This window comes from Salmo salar, chromosome 05, assembly GCF_965601325.2.
Source record: "Salmo salar chromosome 05, fSalSal1, whole genome shotgun sequence".
NCBI classification, from domain to species: Eukaryota; Metazoa; Chordata; class Actinopteri; order Salmoniformes; family Salmonidae; genus Salmo; species Salmo salar.
The window spans coordinates 62,057,702-62,070,039 of record NC_138295.1 but is presented as its reverse complement, the minus strand read 5'-3'; the positions used below and the strand labels follow the sequence as shown (position 1 = coordinate 62,070,039).

The 12,338-nt window shown below is 42.4% G+C and overlaps 1 protein-coding gene across 1 annotated transcript; it reads left to right on the top strand.

The window, feature by feature from the left end:
* The first annotated feature begins 2,803 nt into the window (after nucleotides 1-2,803).
* LOC106605381 (serine/threonine-protein kinase pim-3) lies at nucleotides 2,804-9,539 on the top strand. Its single transcript, XM_082974933.1, has 7 exons — nucleotides 2,804-2,812; nucleotides 3,794-4,220; nucleotides 4,307-4,401; nucleotides 7,076-7,126; nucleotides 7,250-7,628; nucleotides 7,833-8,009; nucleotides 8,163-9,539. The coding sequence occupies exons 1-7, from the start codon at nucleotides 2,804-2,806 to the stop codon at nucleotides 8,252-8,254; spliced, it is 1,230 nt and encodes a 409-aa protein (XP_082831059.1). The 3' UTR covers nucleotides 8,255-9,539.
* The last annotated feature ends 2,799 nt before the right edge of the window (nucleotides 9,540-12,338 follow it).

The window sequence follows — 12,338 nt, the reverse complement described above, 5'->3', positions numbered from 1 at the left end:
AAAAGATGGCACATAGCTGTCAGAAAAGCTTCAGCTATGCAATTATGATCTTCACGATGTTCTTTACTGACAGAAATATAATGGAATGAACTTGTAAAAGAATGCATTGACCATCAATAAACAGATAAGGATAATAGTAATAGTGACTATGATTGTGTAATCAGCAGTGCTTCCCAATGATGAATCATAGCTAACTGAACACAGTAGGAGGTACAATGGCAAGAGAATGTTGTACTTTACCTGCAACAGTACAACCATCCCCACACATTTTAAATGATTCCTCTGCTGTTTTCAAACATCTTGCATAGATTTCATTCCCTGTTTTCTGTCCATCACACTGATCTGACTTGACAGGTAACTGGCAAATAATGTATGTCTGTCCACCTCAGTATGAAGCAAATGACTGTAAAGCCAGGATCAGCAAGAGTGAAGCTGTTGCAGATAATTGGAGCACTGTAATTTCTATAGAAATACAGTAAATCAAATTCAATGTAATTCAAAGTTAAACTTCCTCTCTCAAAGAGTTGCTCTGTCTCCATCAAACAGATCAAATTTGCTTAAATGGATGTCTTGTTAACGAGTGCAAAGATGTGTGAAGCACACCACCGACAATCACCCTCAGTATCATCATGGACATGGAGACCTGACCTACAGTATAGTACTGTAGGGACTCTGGAGCAGGATCCATTGGGTGGGGGGTTACAGAGTTGTTACACAACCCTCCCCTATTGAAAAGCATGTCAACACTGACTCACTAACTAGTCCTTCATAGGACTTCAGGAGTGATGGTTGTCGTGGTCACAATTCCACTTCTGCCACCAACGTAACAAAGCTTTGGCCTCCTATGTATAATGGCTATACAGTATATTGGCCTTGTACAGTGTGTTTAAAGGACACATTTCTGACAAAAGCACAAGAGAAATGGACATACATTGTTGTCTTCCTGAATCTGCTACATGTCAAATGAGTTTGGGCCAAGTTCTGGGCCCAGGCCTTCTACAGGCCCTTCAGACTGAAGGAGTCTGACGTGGTTGCACCATACACAATCTCATTGTCAAAGGATTCATGATCAACGGAGGAGAACATCAGGGGTGTAATCATTAGTCCAAACAGTTTCTATTGGACAAATTCAGGTAGGTCCCTCCCTGTTTCATTCCGTACTGGTTGTGGGCATACTGGAGGAGGTTTAATTATGTGTATTCAATGACACCCATAGGATAGGATATTATTTGGTTACGAAATCACACACCTGCTCCTCCCTTGGGCATTCGGTCCGAGGCAATATTGAACAGTCTGCAGAGGCAATATTGAACACTATACCTGAGGTCTCAAAGTGGTTTTGGTTGTGGTGGGAAATGTGTCACCGAATATTTTTTAAAGTAAACAGCCAGACTTAGCAGTCCTGTCCGCAGTCCAGCTGTTTTAGAGGGAGATGATAATGGTTTGTTGTGGTAAAAGTGCATTGGTAAGTTGCTTGGCAATGTAGTATATGAATGTGTTACCGTTGGAAAGGCTGTCTGGAAATATGCAAAACTATTCAAACCAATAATTGACTCATTAATGAAATGTCTCATTAGATTATATAGGCACGTCTTCTATAACTTTCTCCATTTATAGCAAATTACGACCTTGTGCCTCTTGCAAATCTGTCTGTTGACATCCACCCGGCCCTCGAGTGGTTCAAGTGGCTTTCCTGTTCAAACCAGAAGCCCCGTGGCGGTAGAAAATCCATTTAGTTAGGGGAAAACCCTGAGTCTGATATCAAGCCAGGGCTGAGTGTCTTCCAAAAACTGTGGCCTTGTCCATCTAGCCTTAACCAACCTCTTTCACATTGGAAAAGACTGGACATTTGGCACAGGGGCATTGTCATGCTGAAACAGGAAAGGGCCTTCCCCAAACTGTTGCCACAAAGGTGGAAGCACAGAATCGTGTAGAATGTCATTGTATGCTGTAGCGTTAACATTTCCCTTCACTGGAACTAAGAAACACAGCCCCAGACATTATTCCTCATCCACCAAACTTTACAGTTGGCGCTATGCATTGGGTGCGGCTGCTCGGCCATGGAAACCCATTTCATGAAGCTCCCAACTAACAGTTATTGTGCTGACGTTGCTTCCAGAGGCAGTTTGAAACTCGGTAGTGAGTGTTACAACCGAGGACAGACGATTTGTACCCACTTCAGCACTCGGCGGTCCCGTTCTGTGAGCTTGTGTGGCCTACCACTTCGCAGCTGAGCCGTTGTTGCTCCTAGTCGTTCCCACTTCACAATAACAGCACTTACAGTTGACCGGAGCAGCTCTAGCAGGGCAGAAATTTGACGAACTGACTTGTTGGAAAGGTGGCATCAGCTCTTCAGTAAGGCCATTCTACTGCCAATGTTTGTCTATGGTGATTGCATGGCCGTGTGCTCTATTTTATACACCTGTCAGCAACGGGTGTGGCTGAAATAGCCAAATCCACTAATTTGAAGGGGTTTCCACATACTTTGTGTGTATATATAGTGTATGATAACCACTTATTACTAAGAACAACATAGCAGTTTTACCTCCTCCTCACTTTATATTTAGATCGTTTGGAAGGTGGAAAACTGTTTGAACTGCGTTTGGACGGAGCAAATCACAGGTGCCTTTGTCCATAAACACACACACAAACACACAGGGCTGTTTTTAATCTCTCCGCTGCTTTCTTTCAATCTAGTCTGAGTGTCATTGCCAACAAAGTGCAAATTGATATTTGGCCAATTTTCTAAAATGTTTTCACATTGGGTGTTTATGCAGAGCTTAAAAGGTATGGATATTGACAGATGGAAAAGGTATGGACAGGTAATGGAACAAAATCCATACCTAACTTATTTGTTGTGGATTCAGAGCGTTTATAGGCATTTTTCTCAAAAACACTGAATTTACATTTATTTTTATTTTTTTTACCAAAATGTGAGATAAAGTAGGCCTAGCGATGATGAAAAGTTTGACTGTATAGTGTTAGGTCATATTAGGCTTTTTTGTAGCTGATTAAATTTGTCAAGGTTTTGTTGTTGATCAGCTATAGTTTCATCGGTTGGTATGGGTTAAAACAAAAGCCTGCACCGTATGTGGGTCTCCACTCTCCATGGACCAAGATTTCAAAAACAGTTGTAGGGGTGTGAAGATTTCGACATTTTTTTTTTTTTTTTTTAAATCATGTGATATTGTTAGCATATGGTGTCACAAAATGCAAGATAGGGCTGCTTTTATCTTGGTTTTGAACCTTTCTCTTCGTTTCTAACCCATGAAATGGAGGAATGGGTCATCTCAGAAATCTTAGGTAAAAGCAACAATTTAAGGCGATTTTGAAAGAGCTAATTGCGCCCTCTTTTGGATTTCCATGTACAGGCACAAACACCTGGCGCGCACGACTCTTTGTTTTACATCATGACACGTCATAATTGTCCATGTACATTACGTCAGAGCAATAGTGTTTTTTAAGGCCATGTGACAATCTGTCAGACGCAAATATCTGGTTTGATATCCGTTTCAGCCTACCTAAAATCATGGCTGATTTAAGAGGGTAGAATTCAACCATGATTACTCGTAGCTCCCAGGAAGTTCTCTCTCCAGGTAAACGAAAATAAAAAAGTAGCCTGGGTGCCTAGTCTTGTAAAGTAGGCTAGATAAATACATTTAGGCTATATTGTAAATGGGTATATGGAAGGAGAAGGGATGGAAATGACAGAATAAATGTTATAATCAAACTACATTGATCTTGTTGTTATTATCAAAAAAGTTAACCTAATATTTAAATATCTGTTTAAAAGCATGTTATCATTAAGTGTTTGCCCCTCTCTGTTCTCCCTATAGTCCCCAACAGCTCTGACCAGGGTTGGGGTCTGAATGGAGGCGGCAGGCGGAAGAGGAAAAGGTCTGGGTTCCACAACGCCAAAACTGCTTCCCCCGACTTAGAATGTAACGGGTCCAAGGAGCCAAAGGCTTTCCAGGAGCTATTTGCTGTGCCGGCTCCCCCTGCACCCAAGGTCCTGTGCCGGCGTACAGGGAATGTTAGCCAGAGATGCAACGCTTTGACCTCCAGGGCCTGGGCCCCAGGCAGGGGGGGTTGGATGGAGCCTGTAGGCCATGGTCCAGCCCTGAACCAGACTCAAGGCCCCTGGCCACTGTGCCTGGTGGGGGCAAAGGATGACTACCCCTCCACTTCCCGCCCTAAAGCCACTAAACGCCACCGCAAAGGTAAAAGTGACCACCAAACAGATAAAAAAAATCATTTCCGGTCCCATCAGGAGAGAATTCATTTTCACAGCTTTGTTTCATTTCAGCCCGGCTGGAAAAGCTGTATGTAAAGGGGACGTTGCTGGGGAAAGGGGGCTATGGCTCTGTCTATGCAGGGACCCGCAAATCTGACGGCATGCCGGTGAGACAACACACAACTCTTCCCTTTCCTGTGAAAACACATGTTGTCTGTGTGATATTTAATATTGTTTTAGTGTCATACAAAATCTTAAGCCAGTCTGGTTACCCAGTCTGTTTCTGCCTCAGCCAACTTGTTGTTGTCCTGCTTGTTTGGCAAAGCAACAAAGAACTGATATATTGTTGAAAGCAGAAACAGACTGGTAGTCTTATACATGTTTCTACTCTCACATTCTCAATCTTACGCACTCGCAGAGTCCTCCTTCTCACACACTCAAGGGATCTAATCATCATAGACAGCCTCACGCCCTTGCAAATTCTTATATTCTTATCGTTTGAGACATTCTGTCTCATCGACGCTATAGCTTTTGATTGTCGGCTCTCTATGGCAGTGGACTATTGATTTGAGTTTCTTTTGCACAGTGCTTGACTTGGGCAGGAGCTCACTGGAGCTGAGTACCAGCTCCTCACATTTTCTACTGCTTAAACTCCTTTTATAGAATATTAGCTCAAATGTATTGTGTTGCTCCTGCAGCTAAATGTAAACAGTAACGGCACCCAAAATGAGTACCGGCACATATTTCAGTCTAAATCAAGCAGTGCTTTTGCATGAAGCTACTGTACCTTATTTAAGCAGCCAAATGTATTTAAAACAAAGAGGCTCCTCTCGATTCCATCTTACACCTAAACTCCCATAACTCTTGTCCAATTTCATGGATCTAGCACACACTCACCTTCCCTGGCCCACCAGGGGGCAAGATTCAACTGAGGCTGGTCTTCTCATACAGTTGCAATGGTAGTCTGAGATATTTTCTTGGTGAGAGAATGGAGACTAAATATTCCCCTGCAGTGGTTCACATTCTTTTGTACTGTGACATGGCCAGCCAAAGTCAATGTGACCTGTTACAGGAACAAACCCAGGGCCCAGTGTTGAGCTATAACCCAAATTGGACTGGGCTGTGACTCACCATTTGAGACTGCTCTGCGGTAAGAAATGCTTTGGACCATTGTATTGACAGGCCTATTCTCACCTAGGTCCTCCTGTTACAGTACATTCTATTTCCCTGTGGGCTGTCAGTCAATATAATTGCTCTCCCCCCTCTCTGTCTTTCACTCCATCTATCCTCCAGATTTAGCCTCTCTTCTTTCCTAACAGTGGCAGTGTAGGAAATGAGTTACCCAACCTCACTAAACTTTCCTTTTCAATAGAAAATATCAACTTTCTTTTCATTTAGTGAGATCTTGCGCTGCTCCCTTGCAAATCAGGAAGAATGACCCAGTCATTGAACAAGCCTGTAATTATACTGAACAAATATATAAATGCAACAGGCAAATATTTCAATGAGTTACAGTTCATATGAAGAAATCAGTCAATTGAAGTACATTCATTAGGCCCTGATCTATGTATTTCACGTAACTGGGCAGGGGTGCAGCCGGTGGGCCCGGGAGGGCATAGGCCTACCCACTTGGGAGCCAGGCCCAGCCAGTCAGAATGCGGTTTTCCCCACATAAGGGCTTCATTACAGACAGAAATACTCATCAGCTGTCCAGGTGGCTGGTCTCAGATGATCCCACAGGTGAAGAAGCCGGATGTGGAGGTCCTGGGCTGGTGTGGTTACACGTGGTCTGCGGTTGTGAGGCCGGTTGGACATACTGCTAAATTCTCTAAAACGACGTCGGAGGCTTATGTTAGAGAATTAACATTAAATTATCTGGCAACGGCTCTGGTGGACATTCCTGCACTCAACATGCCTATTGCACGCTCCCTCTAACTTTTGACATCTGTGGCATTGTGTTGTGTGTCAGAACTGCACATTTAAGAGTGCAGTTTTATTGTCCCCAGTTCAAGAACCACCTGTGTAATGATCAGGCTGTTTAATCAGCTTCTTGATATGTCACACCTGTCATGTGGATGGATTATCTTGGGAAAGAAGAAACGCTCACTAACAGGGATGTAAACACATTTGTGCACAACATTTGAGAGAAATAAGGTTTTTGTGTGTAATCAACATTTCTGGGATCTTTTATTTTAGCTCATGGAACATGGGACCAACACTTTACATGTTGCGTTTATATTTTTATTCAGTATATTTGATGTAAAATTAAGCAATAAGGCACGAGGGGGTGTGGTATATGGCCAATATACGACAGCTAAGGGTTGTTCTTAGGCACTCCGCGATGCGTCGTACCTGGATACAGCCAATAGCCGTGGTATATTGGCCATATACCACAAACCCCCGTGGTGTCTTATTGCTATTATAAATTGGTTACTAAAGTAATTAGAGCAGTAAAAATAAAAAAATGTTTGTCATAGCCATGGTATACGGTCTCCTATACCACTGCTATCAACCAATCAGCATTCAGGGCTGGAACCACCCAGTTTATAAGGGACTATAACTAATGTCTGCTTTAATTGCACAGTGCAGCTAAGAAGCCTGACAACATTCCTTCATAATGGCGTTTTATGATGGTGTAACTGCTTTTCCTTTAAACAACGTTCATATATCTTCACCTTGTCATTTACTTCTGGAAGGCCCTTCATCATACCTGACCAACCTCAGCTGTCTCCTGTATGAGTTCATTTTGTATTATTCTCATGAAAGCACTGAGAATGTTATAACACATTTTTCACATGTAACAGCTGTACTTAGACTGTTGTTGCTATTCCTGTCCCACAGGTAGCCATCAAGTATGTGTCCAAGGCCCAAGCTGAGGAGGAGCTGGACATTGTGAGTGTTAGCCTACTGGTTGATTTCACTGTAGGGGTTATATCAGTTATCTCTACTAATGCTAGCCTAACTGCAATTGCTAACAGCAGTTCACTCCCCCCCTCCTCCTTTGCGCACACACAGCCTGGGCAAGAAGGGCCCCTGCCCCTGGAGGTGGCATTGATGAAGCAGGTGAACGAGGCGCCACAGTGTCCCTACATCATGCAGCTGCTGGAGTGGTTTGACCAACCGTCGCGCTACATCATGGTGCTGGAGCGCCCCGAGCCCTGCCAGGACCTTATCGCCTTCTGCCAGGACCGGGGAGGCACCATGAGCGAGGGCTTAGCGCGCCAGGTGATGGTGCAGCTGTTGAGGGCGCTGAACCACTGCAGCGAGCGAGGGGTCCTGCACCGGGACGTCAAGCCAGAGAACCTGCTGATCCAGACTGACTCGCAGCACGTCAAGCTGTTCGACTTTGGCTGTGGAGACCTGCTGAAGAATACGGCCTACAAGGACTTTGCAGGTTAGAGACCTTGGAGAGTGTAAGGGAGGGAATGTGGTGGTTGAGAGAGCAGATCACTAAGAATTGCTCAGTGAGAGTGGAAGCAATATGACGGAAACTCCACTTAGCCCCATTGTTGATTTCAGCATGCGGACTACTATCTCAGTATGCTTTCAAAAAGGCTACTGAATAATACATTTCCTGTGTCTGTCCGCCCCCTCTCAGGCACCCTGGAGTACACCCCTCCAGAGTGGTTCCTACATAGACAGTACCTGGCAGGTCCAGCTACTGTCTGGTCGGTGGGCATCACCCTCTACAACCTGATATGTGGCTTCCTGCCCTTCAGCACCATCCGAGAAACCATCAAGGGCCGCGTGCGCTTCACCAAGGGACTGTCCCCCGGTCAGAGATAGAGGGATGAGGGAAGGAGGGTTGGATGAAGTAGGGGAAGAGGTTTCCATAAAGGGGTAGATGATGTAACCTCATACTACAATAGATGATTGTGGAGTTATCCTCTGTCTAATCATATACCTGTTGTTACTTCCTCTCCACCAGAGTGCCGTCAGCTGATTCGCTGGTGCCTGAGCACTAAGGCAGCGGACCGACCAACCATGGAGCAGATCCAGCTCCATCCCTGGCTCCTGTGAGGGGCCCCCAGGCCAATGAAAAATACAGTTATAATCTCAGTTCATTCTTGTCATAGTCATTTGAGTCACTTTTAAGCACTTTAACCGAGCACTTTATAGCGTGGTTTAAAACCCCACCCCAAAGACTAATAGCGAACGTGCATAAAGATGGCATTGTTTTAGCACTATCCAAAGTTTTTCAACAAAACCTGACACAAATGAAGATGGGTTTGGTGGAACGACTGGAGCTGCAGTTAAATGCTATACGTTTGATTTATTTCCCTGGAGTCTTCCATTCTGAAAATATCAATATTTATAGGCTTAGTGCTTCTACTTTAGTGCTTCTACTTTTTTACAAATGCATTATTTGTGTTTAGTGACCCGCCAGATCAGAGGCATGTAGGGATGACAACCCGTTATATTGATAGGTGCACCATATTGCTGTCTTGCCTGAGCATTCGAAATGTAACGAGTACTTTTGGGTGTCAGAGAAAATGTATGGTAGTAAAAAGTATATATATTCTCTAGGAAGTTAAAAGTTAAAGTAAAAAAAATATATAAATAGTAAGGTACAGAAACCCGAAAAACTACTTAAGTAGTACTGCAACATCACATAGAGATGCCAGGGGGAAATAGTTTCAGGGCCGGGACGGGGGGAGATGTCAGAGTTTTGACTGGTGCTCCCCAAAGCTGAGGGGAAAGACAGACGTATCTGTTCTCTGCAATATAACATCAGAATGTGAAAGGGAAGCCTCTTGAACTGAGGGTGTGTAGAGGGTGGGACGGGTCACTAACAACAGTCAGTGCCTTCCTTTTGGTTGCCCTATGGAAGAGGTTGCCCAGCTGTTCCTGTGGCTGACCGATGATTTTGCTGGCTGACAATTGTGGCCAGCTTGTTTTTACTCCTCACATTCAAGTTGCTGTATCAGACTGTCATGTTGATGGTTAGGATGCTCTCCAAACCGCTGTACACCATCACCAGAATATCTTGACCATCTTATTACCTTGCTCTCTTTCTTCCTATCCTTTAACCCAGATTTCTAGTTTGCTAAAAACAGTCCTCACAAAACAGACTATGCATATGTCTGAAAAAGGGAAGAATTAAGATAAAACTGAAAATACATTTTGACTTCTGTCTGAAAGTCTGGTAAATGATCTAGATGTATTCAGAGTGTAGACAGAGCTTGGACATTTCTCTAAAACTTTTGTTGGTTATTCAAGCATGACATTGGCTCCAATCTCTACTGTTTTCTGATAAGTACTACCCCTCTGCAAATGCTGGGGCTAGTTAAAAAATGTAGATATATCTGTCAAATTAATGTTTGAGTTGTGAAAGACATTATTTAAATAAAGCTCATAATCTATGTAAAACTTCAAAAAATAAAGATTGAGTCAGGAAGACAAGTTCCAAAAAATAGCAAGTTCTCTGTGAAACAAATTCTTTACAAAACAAATCAAAACATGAATGAATGGAAGAGAGAGAGTTACTGAGTTTTTCTCTGAAAGGACAATGTAATCAACTCCTTTCATGAATTTTTCCGATTCTATTCAACGCATTCAATTTTGCTGAATCTCGTTGATAATTATTTTGTTCACATTCTCGTATTACTTGGCAACATATTAGCTGCCTTACCAAACCAACATGCTTGGTATTCAGTCTGTGTCCAAAATGATCAATTTAATTTCAATGGGGATGTGCCTCTGTCAGATGAAAGAGTTGATGATTTATATTAAAGGCATCTCTGTGTATCTGCCTGCTGGGTTACTGGCATTTTGTGAAGCATACATTTCCCAGAAATTGTTTTCCCATCAAAAACTGGAGAAGTTAGACATCAAAGCTACACACTATTCATTCATTTCCAAGCAGATAGCTGTCCTGTAGCACAACAGCGTAGACAACCAAAGAGTTCTAACCTTTATCCATTTGAGTTTCTTGAAACATTGTTTAGTTTTGGGAACAAAACTATTCTGCCAGTGCAAGAGTTGTTTTTATTAATACAATATGTGATTGAATAGGGTTCCTAAGTTTACAAAGGGACACCAAAAGTAAGATTAAATGGGGGGTGAAAGAGGCTAATTGTAATTGGAACATAAATAATGAACTTGTCAAAACATTTGATTTCATAATGCTATACTATTTTGAATGCAGAATGCAATATTCAACCTGTTCGGGGTTTTGTTAATTTTGATTAATATGAGTTCGTCTAAATTATCACTCTGAAGCTGAAACACTGTTTCTTTCATTCATCAATAGGAATGGCAGGAACAGTAATAATAATTGTAATAAAAGGGACAAGGAGCATAGTACCAATTTCATTGGGAGGGACAGTAATCATTTTAATAAGATGCTCAAGCCCAACTCTGTGACAGGAAATCTCCATTGCCCATTGTCTGATTGTGACCACATTATGCTAATGACGGGTCGGCGTTGCTTTATGCAAGGCCCTGAGGGCGGTGGGAGGCGATAAAGTCACCAGACTGGAAAGCTAGGTAGGAATTGTATTATCATATAAAAAGGAAGAGACATTTAGTCATGGGAACTGACCTTCATGGCATCATTTGGAGATATTCTGCAGGGATAACAATAAAAGGTACTGTAATACAAATTGAAGATATAAGTTTAACTCAAGTAATAATTAATGCTATGAAACACTAAGGTTTTTCATTGTCCTCACCTTACCTAACTACAAAAAGGGCTATATGGTTGTTGTATCAGTCATTAGGATACTCAGTTCATTATATATATTTTCCCATAATTTCACAGGCATGTCTGCAGAGCTGTCATTTAGCAGAGACGTGATTGACATATGACTTAAAAAGTCTACTCCGCCCCCAGAAGAACTCTGGGCAAGTCACCCATCTGTCACATCCTGACAATCCTTTATTTACCTTGCCATCGGCGGTTTAGATGTTGTCAGTCATGTATTAAGCTAAATAAAAGCTGCCCCAAAAGATACAAAGGAACGAGATGTGGGGGTGAGAGAGGAGATGAAAGAAGATAACAGAAGTGAAGGTCATCATTGAAAATAATCCTGCAGCAACAGGAAATTAGAATTATTATGTGGATTATAATTAATTAAAAAATGTATAGGGGTTGATACATTTTTCCTAGGGGAAAATCAAGTCTCAAATTTCTAAGTGGAAATTACAAACTTCTGCCTTTTTAAACCTCAAATACACTACACGTTTTACATTTCCTGCAATGCAGGAAGGTTCTCCTGCAACAGGGTGATAAAATTAAGATCCTACATCTGTATATTGACTGTATTTGTTATGGTTGATATAGTATGAAGTTATTGTATTCAGTCAATCCCCAGGAAAGGAAAGCGAAGTCACCTCTCATTGAGTAGTGTATGTTTTCCAACAAACTTTCAGACTCAATAGAGAGCATTAAGAAGCCCACGGTCTTCTGTGGCGCTATATGATGAATCAAATTAAATGAGAAGCCAACTGAATAGAAACACAATTCTAAAGGGTGTCAGGGTGAAACAGGGTCAAGGTGTGTGAAGCATGATTCACTTTCTCTAAAGAGTTAAATGAATAGGGAGGTTGACTAGGCTGACTCTTGGGAGCTCTGCTGTGGTGGCTAAAGGCAGTTCGTATTTACGTCCCTAAACCTGCCTCCAGGCTGCAACCATAGAGCCAGGCCTGCACTGGCAGCTTCAATAGTGTTAATTAGATTCACTGGAATAGGCCTGGGCTGTGTGGATGAGGAAGGTTCCACAATAACTTCCTGCCTGGCCCTCAGGTTTGTGAGGTGTCTTCAAGGACGGGAGAAATGCTTTTTATTTCAAATGAAATGACCTTGATGACCTTTGGTATATGGGTACTCAATTATATTCAAGGTTATGGTACAGCCAAGGCCTTTTCAATTCAAGTTATGTTCAGTTGCCTCACATAAAGGGAAACATTTACTTGTTTGAGGTAGTCTTTTTTGGTAACAATGGTGGCCTTGCGTACTGAAGTTCAGGATGTTTGTGAAGTGCTATCATAAAATAGCCTTAAATAGATTCCATTACTGTGTATGGGGACAGCTTCTACTCAACTCCTTTATTTGCTCAGACTGTCGAGGCAGACAGACAGACCTTCCATGCCTTCCTCTACT